This window comes from Delphinus delphis, chromosome 13, assembly GCF_949987515.2.
Source record: "Delphinus delphis chromosome 13, mDelDel1.2, whole genome shotgun sequence".
Lineage (NCBI taxonomy): Eukaryota > Metazoa > Chordata > Mammalia > Artiodactyla > Delphinidae > Delphinus > Delphinus delphis.
The window spans coordinates 3,200,896-3,219,049 of record NC_082695.1 but is presented as its reverse complement, the minus strand read 5'-3'; the positions used below and the strand labels follow the sequence as shown (position 1 = coordinate 3,219,049).

Here is an 18,154-nt window from a genome sequence, read left to right as displayed (position 1 = left end):
TAATGATCTAATGGGTACTGAAAGTGGAAATGTGAAATTGTCCATCACCCCTTTTCTCAGTTATGGAGGTGATGCCTTTGTCAATAAAATTGTGCGCTTCTCAAAGCTAACAAAGTGAAACGGCATTTCCTCGGGAGTTCTAAAGTAGTTTTTAAGCTCTGTCTGGGGCTTAAGAATACTATTTCCTTTCTCCTTGCCATTTTTCCTTGCCAGCTACAAAATGAAATAAAACTAGGATAGTGTCGCCTCTCTGACTCGCCACTTAGCTTCAACGGGAAGGCGGCTGAGGCTCTGAAGGGTCGGGACAGGATGTGGGGTGAAGGTGTGTTTTGTAGGGAGCCCCTTTTTGTCTTGATGTCTCCTCCCTCTTTTCAGTGTGTCCTATGATCCCAGAATTTAGGGGATAAGAAAGGGTTGGGCTTGGATTTCCCTGGCGGTCCGGTGGTTAAGACTCTGCGCTTCCACTGCAGGGGGCACGAGTTCGATCCCTGGTTGGGGAACAAAGATCCCGCAGGCACTGGCGCAGCCAAAGAACAAAAGAAAGAAAGGGTTGGGCTTGTGCACATGGCAGGGGGTGGGGCTTCGTACACGAAGGAGAGCAGTTGCAGATGCACAAGGCGGTGGGGGTGAGTGTGGACCTCATCTCTCTGTCTGGTGTTCAGCTCTGAAAATCTCTTACACTACTTGGGCTAAGCGTGCACAGCCCAGCACGACCGTGCAGTCTGTTGCTGGAGTTATCTGTGTTTTGCAGGGAGAGGCTGAGATAAAAGGCCCCTGCACTTGATCCTGGCAGCCTCTGGATTGAGTGTATCAGCTCCTGGGTTAGAGGGACTTAATCCAACCTCACAGCCCTTTGCAATCTCTTCTCCTCACTGAGCGTTTTATGTGATGGGGTGTATTACCAGGATCTCTTAAACTGCTTCATGCTGATGACCTGAGTAATCCCCAGCGTGCCGCTAATGCAAAAGGATTTTCCTTTCCCGTATTTTGCTGTCGGTTCACAGCACACTGGGTTCCTTTTCAAGAGTGATCTTGGCAAAGAGGAGACTCCGTCCCTCCCGTCATAACCAGCATTCAGAGCTGGATTCTCTTCATATCATTAAATCACAAGCCATCCCTCGCATGGAGTCTCCTTTAGTTCTCACACAATAGATGCCTTGTTAAGTCCTCGTGGTTAGCGCGTGATAAAACTTGCTGTAGAAACAGAAACGTTTGGTGATTGGCCCTGCAGGTCTTTAAATCGCGTTTCACATGCCCTTTCTCACGGTGCTCGTTTCTTACTTCAGGGTCTACTTAGGGCGATGCTATTATTTTATCCTAAGTATTTGGAACATCCATTTATTCCTTTGGATGCTAGTTGAATTTACCAGCCAAAGTTACACTTGGTGAATTTCAGTGTTTCAGAGACCCTGGTAAATAATTAAAGCAGGAAAAAAAATCATGCTCCCTAAACTTAAGAAATGACTGATGTCCATGCCTAATATTTTCTGTGAATGTGGCATCATTTAAAAAAGCAAACAAAGAAAACCAAAAACAAAATACTGTGGGCGGGGGCGATATATACTGACGCCTGTAATTCCAGTGTTGAGAAGCTTTCAGAGCACAGAGCTTGGATTGGTAACGTGTTCATCTTCAGCCAGATGTTCGAATACCTCAGTCTAAGCCTAATGATTAGCATTAATCTCCGTTGTGGTTTAGAATCAGCTTTGGACTAGAGCCACTGGAGCGATACATTGTGCTCTCCCTGTTAGCTTTAAAAGTGTCTGTTCTTACAGTACCACGTCCTCAAGCCATCGCAGGATCGCTCCTTTGTATGTAAATACACGTTTTTTTCTCCCCCAACTTCTTAAGGAAGGTAAAGTGGAGTTCGGGGATGATTTTATAAGCAGCGCACACAGCAGTTCACTGCAGATGAATGGCTGTCGAATTTCATTTACTTCAAAGGAAAGGCAGCTGTTAGCAATTCTGTCTGCCTTCAAATGTGGACACTGTGTTCCTTTTGAAAATTCCAAAATAACCTTTGGGCTGAGGGTTTTGAATGAAACTGATTTTAGAGGAGTCCTGTGGAGGGTGGATTTCATTAGAATCAATTCAAAGAACCAAAGTGGTTAATCACAGAATAAGTGCATATCACTTTTGAAGGAAGGGATCCTTCGACCTTTCAGAAGTAGCTTTGTTTTGTCATGGAAGCATGTAAAAATCCATTTGCTATGACACACTTCTTTTCTTTTGCTGATAAACTCCAAAAATCAAGCGTTAGCTGGATGCCCGGGCGGTAGAGTGGACATCCCTGCAACGAATCTGTGGTTTCAAGTTTGGGCTTATGATGGAGTTGAACTCTACGCAGAATTAGAAGAATACAAAAAATTATTATTAATTTTTGTTTTGTTTTGGCCGTGTGGCATGCAGGATCTTAGTTCCCCGACCAGGGATCGAACCTGGGCCCCATGCAGTGGAAGCGTGGAGTCCTGACCACTGGACCACCGGGGAAGTCCCAGAAAGTTATTTGCTTATCCCACACTTCCTCACTGGGCTCTCCTCCCTGCCCTGGAGCACACACACACACCCAACCTCCAGGTCAAAGTTTTCACTGCCCAGAGGAGAGGAAGGCATCTTCTAAAGCAAAGAGCAGTAAAAAGGTAATTCTTGGGCTCTTAGCTTCCAAGCCCAGGACCTAGTGATGAAAGATTCATTTCAGGGCTTTTCAAGGATAACTGTGACCCTGTGTCATTTGACCTTGGCTAATTTCAAAAGTGTGTGGGGCAGAGCTGTGCCCTTCCCACTTTTGAAACGGGAGGGCTTTTGGAGTTGTCGCAACTAGGAGGCTGCTACTTGCAGTTATTTTGGCGGGGAGGGAGTGCAGACAGGCAAAGTATTTTTCGACGTGCAAGACGGTCTTTGCGTCAAAGGTCTGTCCGCAAGCTGCCATTGGCGTCCCCGTCAAGAAGCGCCGTAAACTCCGTGGTGTCAGATCCGGACGCACTGTGCGTGCACATCAGTGGGGCACTCAGACCAGCCGCATCCCCACGTGACAGGCAGTGATCACGGTGCTGGACGTGTGCCCAGTTAAGGCCACTGAAATGCACGCAGACCTCTCTGCAAGGAAATCTGGACCCCAGAGGTTTCAACCTAGGGTGTGCATCCCAATTCCCTCTGAAGCTTAAAAAACCATCGGTATGCGTGACGGTGCCCTGCAAAAGCTCTGTTGGCTGTGCTGACGCGGAGCCCTGGCGGCCGTGCTTCCAAAGGCTCTTCTCCGTGTAGACTGGGGGCCGTGTCTCTGGAAACCTCTGTTAGCCCCGCTGAAGACGGTGCACCAGTGACAGAGCTTTTTCAAAAGGTCAAATAGGAAGCTTCCACCTACCTACTGGAAGGTTGAAGAGCTCATCAGAGGGCAAGAGAAATTCAGTGACTGCAAACTCGACCAGCTGTTAGGTGCCCCTTCAGCCCTGATGTTTCCTCTTTTTTGTCCCCAAACGGGGCCCCAGATTCCAGGTTTGAGCGACTCTCTGCTCCAAGCCCCACCCCCTCCACTGCCCCTTTCCCTCCACTGTCAGGACCAGAAGGGGTTCAGAGGGCGAGCTCGCCCATCTCCAAACACCGTCTCACCCAAGACATTGCCAGGCCCGGTTCTCGTCAGGACCAGCGTCACAGCACTGCTGTGTTCCAGGACTTTGCCCTTCTTGCAGACACAGTTTGTTTTTGAAGAGGTGACTTCGCACCTGAAGAAAGTGACTTGTGAATCGACCATCTGATTCCTTAATGCCATGTCCTGGCTCTATGAAAATAGCATTTCCACATGTTTACTTGTTCTTAAGATCCCTCCTTCCTTTGTTTCTCTTTTTTCTTTTGTTGGAGTATAGTTGATTTACAATATTTTGTTAGTTTTAGGTGTACAGCAAAGTGATTCAGTTATACATATGTATATCTATGTATCTATATTCTTTTTTTCTGATTCTTTTCTATTATACGTTATTACAAGATATTGAATATAGTTCCCTGTGCTATACGGTAAAACCTTGCTGTTTATCAAGACGTCTCCTTTCTTAAAGACAGTTTATTTTTAAGAGGGGGCTTTGAAATTAGTTTTCTCTGAATATACAGCTTTCAGAGAACATTTAAGTATCATCTTCCTCCACCCAACTCACAACTTCAAGACTCAGATTGTATTTCTCTCTCTCTTTTTTTTTTTTTTTTTTTTTTTGCGGTACGCGGGCCTCTCACTGTTGTGGCCTCTCCCTTTGTGGAGCACGGGCTCCGGACGCGCAGGCTCAGCGGCCATGTCTCACGGGCCCAGCCGCTCCGCGGCATGTGGGATCTTCCCGGACCGGGGCACAAACCCATGTCCCCTGCATCGGCAGGCGGACCCTCAACCACTGCGCCACCAGGGAAGCCCTCTCTTTCTTTTTGAGGTATAGTTGATGTACCTTATAAGTTTCAGATGTTCACCATAGTGATTCACAACTTTTAAAGGTTATACTCCATCAATAGTTACCACAAAATATTGGCTATATGCCCTGTGCTGTACAGTATATCCTAGTGGCTTATTTATTTTATATGTAGTAGTTTGTACCTCTTAAGCCCCTACACCTATCTTTCCCCTCCCCCTTCCCTCTCCCCACTGGTGACCACTAGTTTGTTCTCTGTATCTGTGAGTCTGCTTCTTCTTTGTTTGTTTTTTTTCTGGGGGGGGGGGATTCCACATATAAGTGATATCACGCAGTATTTGTCTTTCTCTTTCTGACTTATTTCACTTAGCATCATGCCCTCCAAGTTCATCCATGTCGTTGCAAATGGCAACATTTCCAGACTGAATTTCATTCTTTCTGCTGAACTGCAGTTTTCCTTGAAGGCAAGGAGCATGTCCTCTGCAACCTTGAACCCTTCCCCAATAATCAATGATCAATAAATATTCATTGGATTGAGCTAAGCTAAACTACTATACGGTATCACCTTTTTGACTCGCCTTAAATCAGCTGGTCTCATCGCCCAAACCTCCTGTGTCTTGCCCTTTGCAGGTTGACGATTATTTGTTGAGTGAGGGACAAGGAATGGGTGATCTTACCGGCCCACAGCCTTACTTGTGTGTTGCGTGCTTGGTGTGCACTGGCTGATAGACAAGTAAGTCTATACTACAGGAGGAACGATGGGATCTTTTTTATTTTTTGCTGAAACAGGGATATAAACTCTGTCCTCCCTCAGGACCGGCCGGTTCTGAGATTCTCTGATGGCCAGTTTTATAGATCCACACTTACATCTTCGTATCTGTATTTATAGAATCTCCTCTCAGTCTGTGTGTCTGCCATAGTTTCTCTAAAATGCACCGGTGCTTAACGACATCAGTGGATACATGTACCATGTGGATTGGAAGATGCTCCAGGGCCCACCTGGGACAGGGAACAATGAGAACAGAGCTAGCCGTGTGCCCTGACGTGTGTGATCAGCCTCTAGTGAGCCTCCCCTCATCCCCTCATCAGTGGGATGAGATGAGACAGTCTGGAAGGTCTCAGCTACATGGAAGATTCTGCAGTCCCTTGACAGATGCCTAGAAATGGAACCACAGTGGGTCATGCGCGTTTGATGAGCTGATGACCTGAACAGGGTGACGAGCAGGGAAAGGAACCATCAGACATCATGTCGTCTCACCTTGACTGTATCACGACCCTGTAACTTACATAGTCAATGTCAGCTCAAGCCGTCAACCACCTAAGCGGTATTTGTGCAGAATGACAGCTGAAATTTTCATTTATTCTGAAAAGTTCAGCCCCTCGTTCCCAAATGATAAAACTGGAGCCCAGGAAGAGGTCCGGTACCGGGTGTCGAACTTCGACTCCATTTCCCCAGAATGACTGATGAGCAATGAATTTGAGACCCGCCATGTTAGTCGAGGGCAAAGCCTCCACCAGGGCAAGACCAAGGTCTCACAAGTCCTGGCTTGTGCCCTTCTCCAAAATACCAGATTGCACCCACGGAATGTCAGAACGCAAGAACCAACCAGTGGGTTCATAAAGCACCTGTGACCCTAATGTCGAGATGTGGCTGTTTGGGGTGACTTTTTGCCTGTGCTGCTGAGTTTCTTTGTTCCTGAATGTAGTGACAGTGGAAGGTCCCGATTTTTACCCTACAAGATGAGAGCGGAATATCACGACTTGGAGACTTCCTGTGACCATGAAAGGCCACCATGAGAGGCTGCCGCGGTGCTGGGGAGGGGACTCTGAAGCTGGGGGCAAGCAGGAGGGCTCCAGTCCGAGCAGCCAGCCAGCTCCACTGCCGTCCCCGATGGTGGGAACAGCACAGTCTCAGGGGGGCAGAAAGGAGGGCTGTTCTCTGCTCCGACCTTATGCAGGGCCTGGATCTCAAACTCAACGTGTACTGGGAAGATACAGGCGACACAGAACCAGAAAACCAGGTGAGCTCACCAAGAAAACTGCTGACGAGAGAAGGTGATCCTAGTGTGAACCATTGACTTATGATTAATCTACGTTCAGATGCTTCTGGAACTTTTGATCCACAAGCATCGGTTGAGCTTTTAACTGTGTGTCACACATGGCTCCGGGCACTTGGGCGTTGGTGGCCTTTGTGCCGTGTGAAGTCCCTGGTGTCAGAGCTTCCCATGGTAATATACTAAGTGGCTGAGATTGGGGGACTTTACCTTCCTGAAAACCGAATGTCACCCCTTCGTGACCAAATTGTTTATTACGTGAAATGAGACACCGCCTGCCGAACTGGAGTGCCTAAAACATCCTTGTGTATAGTAAGAGCCGGAATATTGGTTTGCTGATAGCATCCCCTCAGGGCTGCCTCTGGACACCAAGGTGTAAAGGGATGTCCCTCTCCCCTGCTGAAAGGCACCTGTCACATGAAAGCTGGGCTGGCCCCTGTGAAAGTCACCATGGGAGAGTCCATGCAGGGAGCTGAAATGGAGCTGGGAGGGGCTGGCCTAATCCTGTGTGTTTCTAGATGCCCCCCTGCCGGGCAGGGAGGCCAACACTGCACGCCACGCTTCTGGGCATCTTTCTGAGGCCTCGATGCCGGGTTGTGCCGACTCTGGGGTGCCCCAGCCTGGCTGATCCCAGCCCTTTGGGACTGGAAAGCCTGCTTAGTGGATAACCGGAATGATAAATCGTGCTTCTCCTCCCTGCTGTGCACATGCCAAAGGGACGTGTGCAGTCCTGGTGGCATGTGTATGGCTGGCGCTGGGAGAAAATTACTCATCGGGGAAAGTAACGACGGTAGTTAAAAATGTATACTCCACGCTGCCGCCAAAGAAGTGTCGACTGAACATTTGGAGAGAGAGGGTTTCCTGGTGACATCGCAGTAACGACGTCAGACAGACCATTACAGCATGTAGTTTCCCAAGACTCGCAAATCCAGTCAGTCATTAAGATTCAGTATGTAGTTGGAAAGTCTGGGGTTGGGACTGGGAAATCATTTTCGGCAAGCTTTTGGGGTACTTTCTGTGCGGTGCAAGGGGTCCAGTTAAGCTAAGAAGTTATTCTCCCACAGACTGGCTCATCTGGCCACAGAAGCTCTTACAGGGATCGCCCACCTCTCCTTTGTTCTTTTCGTCCTCGTAGGCAATGGATTTGGAGGTCCCTGTGTTGGCAAGGAACATCCCTGGGAACGCAGCAGTGGTGAAGCACGAAGTTACAGGATTGCTGTTTTCTGACCCTCAGGTAAAGGAGAGTAATTTCCCCACGTTCACCTGGTCTGAGTAGCTTTCGTCTGTGTGCGGTGATCAAGATTCTGTGATTTGCGTCTTTGTGATTAGCTCTTGGTGTTCCCTTTATAATCAGTAGGAGAGAGTGTGCAGCACTGTGTCACCGTTGTCACGTGGGCAGCTGCCTGGACGTGTCACTAAAAGACGCCTAGGGACTTTCAAGAAAGTCGAGACTTGAGTTCTATTTCTGAGGCCTCTGGTGATGATCATTGTGACCTTGAGCCAGTCCCTTCCCCCTTATATGCTTGGGTTTCTGGTTTCTTTTTTGTTTTTATTTTACTGAAGTATAGTAAATTTAAAGTACTGTGTTAATTTCTGCTACACAGCACAGTGACAGTTATACACTATGTACATATTTTTTCATATTCTCCATGATGGTTTATCACAGGATACTGAATGCAGTTCCCTGTGCGCTACAGTAGAACTTGTTTGTTTGTCCGTCCTACAGATAGTATTGGGTTGGCCAAAAAGTTCGTTCAGGTTTTTCTGTAAGATGTTACTTTTTGGCCAACCCAATAGTTTGCATGTGCTAACCCCAAACTCCCAAACAGACTTCTGGTTTCTGAAGCAGGCACTCTTCAGATAACCATCCTACACTTCCAGGACATCTCCTGGCATTCAGAAGACTGCCATATATCTGATCCCTTGCAGTCCTTCAAAGCAGTGTACGGAAGAGGCAGCGTAGTTGTGTTTATACACGTGTGTATCTGAAATTAAAATAAAGGTGAATGCAGCTGATAGTGGGCACAGCTGGTGGAGCCAGTGTCATCTGGGGCACACCTGTGTGCCAGGACCTCCCAGGACATGTGTGAAGGGGTCCCGGTCACAAAGTCTGAGGGTCCAAGGATGTGCCTACACTTGAAGCCCTTGGGACCCTGTGCAGGGCGCGTAGCCTGAGTCTCCAAGCTCTGTCTTGGCCTCCGTACGATTACAAGAGCTAATTATGACTCTTGCTCTTAGAGGTGTGATGTGGGCTGAAGGGGTTGATATACAGGGCTGAGCGGTGGTCACGGCACACGGTCAGGGCTCTGGGTCCCCGTTATCACCAAAAGGAGAGCCCATCGCTGCTGCCTACGGCTCGTGTCCGGTGGCAGCAAAAAAAGAATCTGAGGCCCATCCTCTGCTCTTCAAGTCTTTAGATTTGGAAATTAGGCTCTTATCGTCTTCATGAAGGCACATGTTATATAACAGAAATAAAGGGATTTATGCTGAAAAGCTCGGGTCAACTCCAATATTTGAAAATGCCGTTTTTCAGCTTTCCTGCCGCAGATACTTAATCCCACATCGCTTCCCCTTCCCCGTAGTAATAATTATGCGTCACCTAGTTTCACTGCCTTCTTATCACAGGCACGCGAACAAGATGGAAGCCAGCTTCCCTCGGGAGGGGCGGGATTGCAGGGAGTCGGGCGTCACCAGGTGCTGTGTGGATGCAGCCGCTCACCTGGGAAACAACTGAAAGAGCAAAGGGCAGGCCCGGGGCTTATCAGTGATTATCTAACAAGAGGCACATCTAACATGAATGCCTTTCCCTTGAATAGCGACCCCTAAAAGCTAAAACAATACCCGCGCATGCAGAGTGTGCAGCGTTCCTTGCCGATCCTCCAGACAAAGGCATATGGCTTTTTACCACATTCTGCATCTCCCAACGTCCACGTCAGCCAAGCTGGAGGTCACAGAGTATTGTCTCCCCGTGGGCAAAGAGATTTTATTTTCATCTCCCCAAACCCAATGTCTATTTATTTTATAGCTCAATTTCAGAGCACGATAATTTTATCAGTGAGTGTCTGAACAGCCATCACTTATAAATGGCTGTATCAGGTCCAGTGCTAGAACGAGAGCGGTCTGGCTATCCTGACTTCGTTTCACATTCCTTGTAAGGCATTCCTTTCAATATTTGCAAATAACTGTCCTATCTCTGACACGTCCAAGTTATTTCTGCGTCACCGGCTTCCCGTGAGTTACCAGACGCAGTTCCGCAGCACTCATACGGTTAAGGCGTGGGCTTATTTTGTTCCCAGCGCTTAATGTTACTTTTACAAAGGACCTTACAAAAGAACAGAACGCTCTAGGGGTAGCATCTGGGGGGAGGCTGCGTTTTCTTAACACGTTTTGAATAGCTTGCTCGACGCGGATGTCACACGTGACTGTGTTTTATAGTCACGAGCAGACTCGACCTAGCACGGAGTGGGAGCATTTTCCATAAGTCAGTGGCCGTGGTTACTGTCATCTAGCTCAGGGGCGCAGACGGAAGCAGCCACTGGTTTGTTGCCAGCGTTTGCAAGGTTTATTCCAAGCGTGCATTCAAATACGTATTCAAAGCTCCATTTCACTTCTTGAGAAGAGACTTCTATGCCAGGGTGTCAGCCTCATAAAGTTAATGTAGATAGATGCATAGACAGATAGATACAGACAGACAGGCAGACAGACACATCGAATGCAGAAAAATCATACTTTGGATTTTCAACAAAACGATGATTAAAAGTATTCATCTGTGGTAGGAACAAAATAATCTCTATTTTTATACACCTCAGCCCCGGAAAACCTTAATTTAAGTGAAGCTTTCCAAACCTACTAAACATTGATTTTTTTTTTTTTTTTTTTTGGTTACTGCGACAGTCCCGTTCTTTTTCTTTTTAAGAAGAAAAGAGCTGAGCTATTTTATGGCTACATTTTATAGCTTCGAAATTAAAATCCATTTGACATTTAATAGAAACCGTGAATCCATTTCCTCTCTCAAGGACAGACTTTTGAAGTGTGGCCCAAACTAATTTCGCTGGGAGGTTCTGTTTGTTTTTTAGGCAACTATAAAAAAAGTCATAACTTTCGGAATAATGATGATGATGACAGCTAACATTTAGCACCTGTGTGTTATGTGCCGGCGTCTGTTCTTTGCCATCAGCATGGATCTACACTTTTATTAAGACTGTTTCATTGTAAATCTTTGACTTTTGATGGTCCATGAACAGTTTAACGTTTGGAAGAAGCAAGGCGTGTTGGAGTCACATCAGCCTCCAAACTTTTATTTGGGCAGAGCTGTGCTTGGGTCTCGAGTTTTCCCCCTCGAAATCTGAGTGATCCTGGACACGTTTCTTCTTCCTGTGCTCGTTCCTTGATCCGTAAGATGCAGATAATGATGCCCGTCTTCGGGGAGTAGCAGAAAGCACGTGGGGCGGAGTGCCGTCCTTGGGCTCCGAGGAAAGCTGCGTGGACGCAGAGTTAATCACGTTCAGGGTGCGCCGCTGGGTGAAGCTGTTTGCTGCCGCTCGACAGCTGTATGGTCTGCTGAGCCCTTAGGTTTAAGCAGTGGAATCAAGCTCAGTACAGCGAGACGTTCTCCTCGTGAAATCTGGCCAGCGTCATGCAAAATGTCATTTCTCTCTTTCTTCTTTTTATTTTGTACTTAAAACAATTTTTAACTTTTTAACCAAACATTTAGTGTTCTTGGATGTTAAACACAACTGGGATGTGTAAGCCCCCAACCAGTCCCTCTGAAGTGTGAAAGCACAGATGCAGGCTGGACCAGTGTTTGTTGGATTTCCATTTAAGCCCAGAGGAAACTCTGGGCAAACTCTATGTGAACTAAAATGGAAGTCAGTCCAACATTTTTTTTTGCATGGATTTGTCCACAGGGTGACCATATTGTTCATTGTGAAAAACCAGGTACCTTTGAGAGTGAAAGGGGTGTTATTGATAATTATGCTGGGATGACGGCCATGAACCTGAACCAAATGACCTAGGTAAGGACCGTCTGCTTGAAGAGCTGGGATCAGATGCATAGCTGGTATTTGTTAGGGATCAAGGGTGCGTCCAGCCACGTAGGGGAGGCACAGTTTTCTAATAGCCACGTTGAAAGAAAATAAAAAGAAACAGATGAAATTCCTATCAATGATATATTTTATTTAGCTTCATCTGTCCAAACTTGCATCATCTCAACATGTAATCGATATAAATGACGTTTTTCCCCATCCCGCCTGCCCATAGACCTGACCGTTGGTTTCAGTGCAGTATAAACAATTTTTAATGAGATCTTTACATTCTTTTTTTTTCGAGGCTCTGAAATCCTGCGTGTATTTTACCCACCAGCTCATCTCCGCCTGGAGATTGAATTTGTATCGAAATACTTGGTTTGCATTGAGACTCCGTACCATTTGCAGCTGGAAAAGTAGATTCACATGTCCAGGCTGTTGCAAGTATACGTGTAAAGCTTCGTAATACCTGCATCAAGCACCAGTGTCAACATTTCAGTTTAAGTCCATTCAAGTGAATCATTTAAAATGCAGTTCCCGGGCACACTGGCCACAGTTCCAGAGCTCAGAGTGGGTGCTGGGCGGCACTGCTCCCCGGAGAGGGAGCGATGGGGCAGGTGGTCCCAGCCAGGCCTCCTCTGTGTGCCGGGCACCACCATAGGGACCTTGCCCGTTTCTCTTACTGATCCTCGCGGGAACCCCACACAGGTGTTGCCGTGATGATCCCAGAGAGGGTGAGGCATGTACCTGCGAAGCTCAGCGGGAGCTGACAGGGCTGGGACTCGAGGTCTCAGCCTGACGGGCGCTCGGCCACCCCGAGAGTGTTTGCTCGATGCCTCGTGTGGCTGTCTCTCCCTCTGTCTCTGTCTTTCCTTCTTTCTCTGTCTCTGTTTTTCCCTCTATCTCTGTATGTCTCTGTCTCTACCTTTGTCTCTGTCTCTCACTCTCTGACTCTCCCTCGCTCTGTCTTTGCATCTCTCTCTCCTTCTTTCTCTGGCTCTGGCTCTGCCTGTGTCTCTGGCTCTCGCCCAGTTTTCTGTGCCTGTCTCTCCCCCTCTCTGTGTCTCTCTCTCCCATCTCCATCTTTCCTTCTTTCTTTATCTCCGTTTGTTTCTGTCTTTCCCTCTATTTCTTTCTCTCGCCCTCTATCTGTATCTCTCTCGGTGTCTGTGTCTCTCCCTCTGTCTCTGTCGCTGTCTCCCTCACCATCTCTCTCTTTCTCCCTCCCTCCCCTCCTCTGTTGCCTGGGCAGAGAGGGGACACTCTTCCATGGGACCGTCCTTTAAGAGGATTCTGCTCACCATTTTGTCCGACTTCTTGGGGAGAAGTCCGCCGGGAGCATCCTTCCCCCTCGGCTTCACTGTCTCTTTCTTGAGAGGCTTTCCCAGTCACCCTCCCCCATCTTCTCCATCCCCCCCCACCCCCGCCCTGTGCTGTTCCTTCGTAACCCTCTGCACGGTTCACACGCGCGCCCTTGCTTTTATCATACATGACCTCCCCACCCGAATGGATGAATGCCCCCCAGGTTGGTGGTCATGCTGGCTTACTCACGTGGCCCCTTGTGGTGGTCCTGGCACAAATGGGTGCCCCGCAACTATCAGGAGAGGTACTTACCTCAGGGCATTAAAGGGATAATCTTTCTTGGGTAGTAACCAAACACCTTTGATTATTTTAGTTTGATGTGAACCTATACCGCGTGCCACCCAGGTGTAGTTGAACTGCTTTCTTTTCCTGTTTTCTTTGCAAAGTAGCAGAGGACAGCCTCGGCCTCTGAACTCTGCCCGGACTCCCTCCCTGGATGGTTCTTTCCACAGCCTCGCTGAAGTCAGCATTCCTTGGGTGACACTGCCGGTTGGTGTCATGCTCATGCCATCTCCCCCGAGTACGACCAGGATGACTTAATTGCAGATTTCCTTGCACATTTCTTCTGGGTTTTGCTCTTTCCCTCTGACTTTCTGCCGCTGGCAGCGTGCCCACCAGAGCCATCTCCCGGGTCCACCTCTTCTCTTCCAAGCCTTTCCTCACTTTCTTCCCTTTCCTTCCTGACATTCTCCTCTTCCCTGCCTCCGAACCAGCCAGGGGGGCGTGAGCAATTTTCTGCCAGCTCGTGTATTGAAATGACGCTCTGGTCGGAATCTGGGAAGCAAGAGAGTGGGAGACACAGAGAATATTCACTATCCTTGCTTTTAGTTTAATCAGTAGTTCCCAAATCTCATGGATCTGTGCGGTAGCTTTGTAGGTTTGCTCCATCCTCCCGTGAAGCAGCCAGGCCTGGTGGAAAAGGACCTCGACTCTGGGGCTGCACTGTCTGAGTTTAATTCCCATTTCTGCCACTTACTGCTGTGCTACCTCGGGCAGGTTCCTGGACCTCTCTGTGCCCCTGTTTCTGTCTCTGTGAAAAGAGTCATAGTGATAGCACAGAGTCCTCGTCCCTTTTCTGCAATTCCAAAATCCAAAAAGCACTTGAAAAACAGTTTTATTTTTAGTAAGTTGGGTGCCAAAACTCAGTTGGCAGCAAACTCATATCTGAGCTGATGTGAAGTTATTCGTGGCTTTGTTTAGCCTGCTTGGTGGGACGGTTCTTAAGTTTGATTTGGAAGTTCCGGTGTGTTGTTTATGGGGCGCTGCGTTAGACCCCTGGAGGGCGTATGTTACTAAAAGGGCACGGAGACCATTTTATTAAAAACCCCAAATCCTGGATTCTGAAACATGACTGGTTGTTACCTGGGTATAAGCTCTTGCTAACTGTTGACTGTTGTTGTAAATTCTGACCAGTTCTGGCCCCTGTGGGAGGCTCTTGGCCAGAGACCAGGTGTCACCGTTGAGAAGGTAGAGAACAGGTTGGCACCTCACCGAGGCTTTCTGCTTGACTCAGCCAGGGACGGAAGAGAACTGAAAGGCGGTTCGCTTTCTCACCAAGTGGCCCACGGTCGTTCGCTCCCACTACCTCTCACGGGCCACCCGAGAACAGTGATCTAGATCACAGGCCAGAGCCTCCAGGGCTCTGCCCCACCACTCCTGGGTATCGCTGGGTTTGGGGCCTGGCTGTGAGCGGGCTTGTTAGACGCGAGCTCAGGAATTGTCCTGTTAAAGGGCCTGAGCTTGCAGTGTGAGTGAACAGGACGCCTAGCCAGACTCTGCAGCCGCCAGTCTCGGAAGGGATGGGCGGGAAGGAGCCAGATCAGGCTCCCAGCTGCCGCCATTCGACGGCCACGGGTCATGGTCAGGGGCCCGAGCCCCTGCCACCTTCTCTGGCTCTGCATCGGGCGGGCAGTGTGCATGGGGATGATCTGCCGGGAAGTTGCTTCTGCACCTACCCAGGTTGGCTTCTGCTCCCACATCTGCCCAGGGTTCTCACGCTGTTGTTGATATTCGTTTTAAAGTCAGCTGCTCTCTCTAACCATTACGTTGTCATGGGAACAAGCAGCCCTCCCCAAACTCAGTTATCGCTGCTGCAAGTTTAAAAGATAGGCTGACCATGGAGAACAGTATGGAGGTTCCTTGAAAAACTGAAAATAGAGCTGCCATACGATCCAGCAGTCCCACCCCGGGCGTATATCCAGAGAAAATGATAATTTGAAAAGATACATGCACCCAGTGTTCATAGCAGCACTATTTACAGTAGCCAGGACATGGAAACAACCTAAATGTCCATCAACAGATGAATGGATAAAGAAGATGTGGTACACACACACACACACACACACACACACACACACACACACTGGAATATTACTCAGCCATAAAAAAGGATGAAGTAATGCCATTTGCAGCAACATGGATGGACCTAGAGATGATCATACAAAGCGAAGTAAGTCAGACAGAGAAAGACAAATACCATATGATGTCACTTATGTATGGAATCTATAATACGACACAAAGGCACTTACTTACAACACGGAAACAGACTCACAGACATAGAAAACAAACTTATGGTTACCAGAGGGGAAGAGGGGGCATAAATTAGGAGTTTGGGATTAACAGATACACACCACTGTGTGTAAAATAGATAAACAACAAGGTCTTGCTGTATAACACAGGAAACAGTATTCAATATCTTGAAATAAGCCACAATGGAAAAGAATATATATATATGAATCACTTTGGTGTACACCTGAAACTAACACAACATTGTAAATCAACTATAATTCGATTAAAAAAAAAAAAGACTGGGAATTCCCTGATGGTCCAGTGGTTAGGACTCCATGCTGTCACTCTCGAGGGCCTGGGTTCGATTCCCTGGTCAGGGAACTAAAATCCCACAAGCCGTGTGGTGTGGTCAAAAAAAAAAATAGACTGAAGGTTTATGCTGAATAATTCCAGGGCTATTTGCACGTTCTTACCAGTGGTCCCCACTTTACCCAACAGCAGGAGTCATCGAGAGAACAGCTCACGGAATTATTCTGTGGCCACGTGTACATACAGCATCATGAACGATGGCATTTGGGTGAAGCTTAACACGACACCAGCGAATGCTGTTGTGTAAGAAAAACAAGACAGATGCGCGCACGTCACTTCTAGATGGGTCTTGAAGGGTGATTCTCGCAACTTACAGTTGTCAATGAGATGAATCTATCCTTTTTTTTATATATAAATTTATTTATTGATTGATTTTTGGCTGTGTCGGGTCTTCGTTGCTGTGTGCAGGCTTTCTCTAGTTGCGGTGAGCTGGGGCTGCTCTTCGTCACGGTGCCTGGGCACCGTTGCAGTGGATTCTCTTGTCGTGGAGCACGGGCTCTAGGCACGTGGGCTTCAGTAGTTGTGGCAGGCGGACTCAGTAGTTGTGGCTCGTGGACTCTAGAGCGCAGGCTCAGTAGTTGTGGCGCACGGGCTTCGTTGCTCTGCGGCATGTGGCATCTTCCCGGAACAGGGATCGAACCCGTGTCCCCGGCATTGGCAGGCGGATTCTTAACCGCTGCGCCACCAGGGAAGTCCAAGATGAATCTATTCCGTGGCCAAATAACTTGTGTAAAATAGGGTAGGCACAGTTGTCCATCTTAGACTAGTGTTTTTCATAGTCTGACTCTCCAGAATCACCTTGGGGGGAACTGTTAGAAAACACGCATGTGTCATGGACTGAATGTTTGTGCCTCCACGCACTCACCCCCAAATTCGCGTGTTGAAATTCGAACCCCTCCTGTGATGGTATTAGGAAGCGGGGCCTCGAGAGGCCATTAGGCCATGAAGGTGGAACCCTCACGAATGGCACTAGACCTCTAATAAAAGGGACCCACAAAGGTCCCTCGTTCCTTCCGCCATGTGGGATTATAGTGGAAAGACAGCCATCTCTGAACCAGGAAGCAGGTCCTCACCAGACGCCGAACCTTCCAGCGCCTTGACCTTGGACTTCCAGCGTCCAGAACCGTCCGCTGTTTCTAAGCCACCCCCTGTCTGTGGTTTTTTGTTATAGCAGCTCAGACAGACTAAGACACCATTCCTGCACCTCGCCCCTGACCTACCCAATCAGAATCTTAAAGCGAAGTGTGAGGACCAGAGGCACAGACTAAACCTTAATTAACTCCAGGGTTCTGAGGAAAACCACAATCCACGATCGAAACGACAGCACATCTGTCGGTCTTGAGAAACCTCCTTGTCAACACCCCCCATCAGTGAGCTGTCGTATTGGAAGCCTCTGGAGAAGCATCTTCGGGGTTGCCTAATTGAACATATCTTCTGAGCCTGAAATCCAGAGTTTTTATGCCACTGACTTTCGCTTCTCCTGGAAGAATACGTGTGTATCCCTTACCGAAGGTGGTCGGAATGCAATGCTCTTTCAAACCATGCCATGTTCAGTCTGCCAGCTCCCGTGTTCTCTCTGCATGAGACGTTTGTTTCTCGTTGAGGGGCTCCCCCCTGCCCCGTGGCTTTCAGCTGACACGGTTATGAGAAGGATCCCACCAGGGGTCTAAACATCCATCCTGTAAAACTGACACTGCTTCTCACGCCCTGCATCTGGCTGGTACCTCGGGGCGACAAGGCAAGGCAAAAGGATTTAGTGAGAAAAAATTTTTTAATTGAAATATAGTTGATTTACAATATTATATTAGTCTCAGGTGTACAGCATAGTGATTCAGTATTTTTATACATTATACTCTATTTAAAATTACTGTAAAATATTGGCAGTATTTCCTGTGCTGTATAATATATCCTTGTAACTTATTTTATACATAATAGTTTGTACCTGCTTGTACTTATACCCCTATCTTGCCCCTCCCTCCTCCCCTCTCCCCACTGGTAACCGCTGCTTTGGTCTCTGTAGCCATAAGTCTCTTTCTGTTTTGTTATATTCATTCCTTTGTTGTATTTTTTAGATTCCACCTATAAGTGATAACATACAGTATTTGTCTCTCTCTCTCTGCCTGACGTATTTCTCAGTGAGTTTTCTCCACCAGCAGGGACTACTCAGTAAGGAAGAAAACTCTGAACACAGTCAACTGCTAATTGAATAATTATGAAAACAAACCATGGTGTTTTGCATGATTTTTTTTTTTTTTTTTTTTTTGCGGTACGCGGGCCTCTCACTGTTGTGGCCTCTCCCGTTGTGGAGCACAGGCTCCGGACGCGCAGGCTCAGCGGCCATGGCTCACGGGCCCAGCCGCTCCGCGGCATGTGGGATCTTCCCGGACCGGGGCACGAACCCACGTCCCCCGCATCGGCAGGCGGACTCTCAACCACTGCGCCACCAGGG

General features: G+C 48.0%; 1 protein-coding gene and 1 non-coding gene across 7 annotated transcripts in view; one reads left to right on the top strand and one right to left on the bottom strand.

Annotated features, from left to right (window-relative positions):
• GLT1D1 (glycosyltransferase 1 domain containing 1) overlaps positions 1-18,154 on the top strand; it is a 149,615-nt gene that overhangs the window by 75,725 nt on the left and 55,736 nt on the right. For all 6 annotated transcript variants that reach the window (XM_060027862.1, XM_060027864.1, XM_060027863.1 and 3 more), the window contains one exon: positions 7,578-7,676. In XM_060027862.1, coding sequence (XP_059883845.1) covers positions 7,578-7,676 — 99 coding nt within the window. The remainder of the gene's footprint in view (positions 1-7,577; positions 7,677-18,154) is intronic.
• TRNAW-CCA (transfer RNA tryptophan (anticodon CCA)) lies at positions 2,418-2,490 on the bottom strand. The gene has a single exon. It is a non-coding gene; the product is annotated as a tRNA-Trp (tRNA).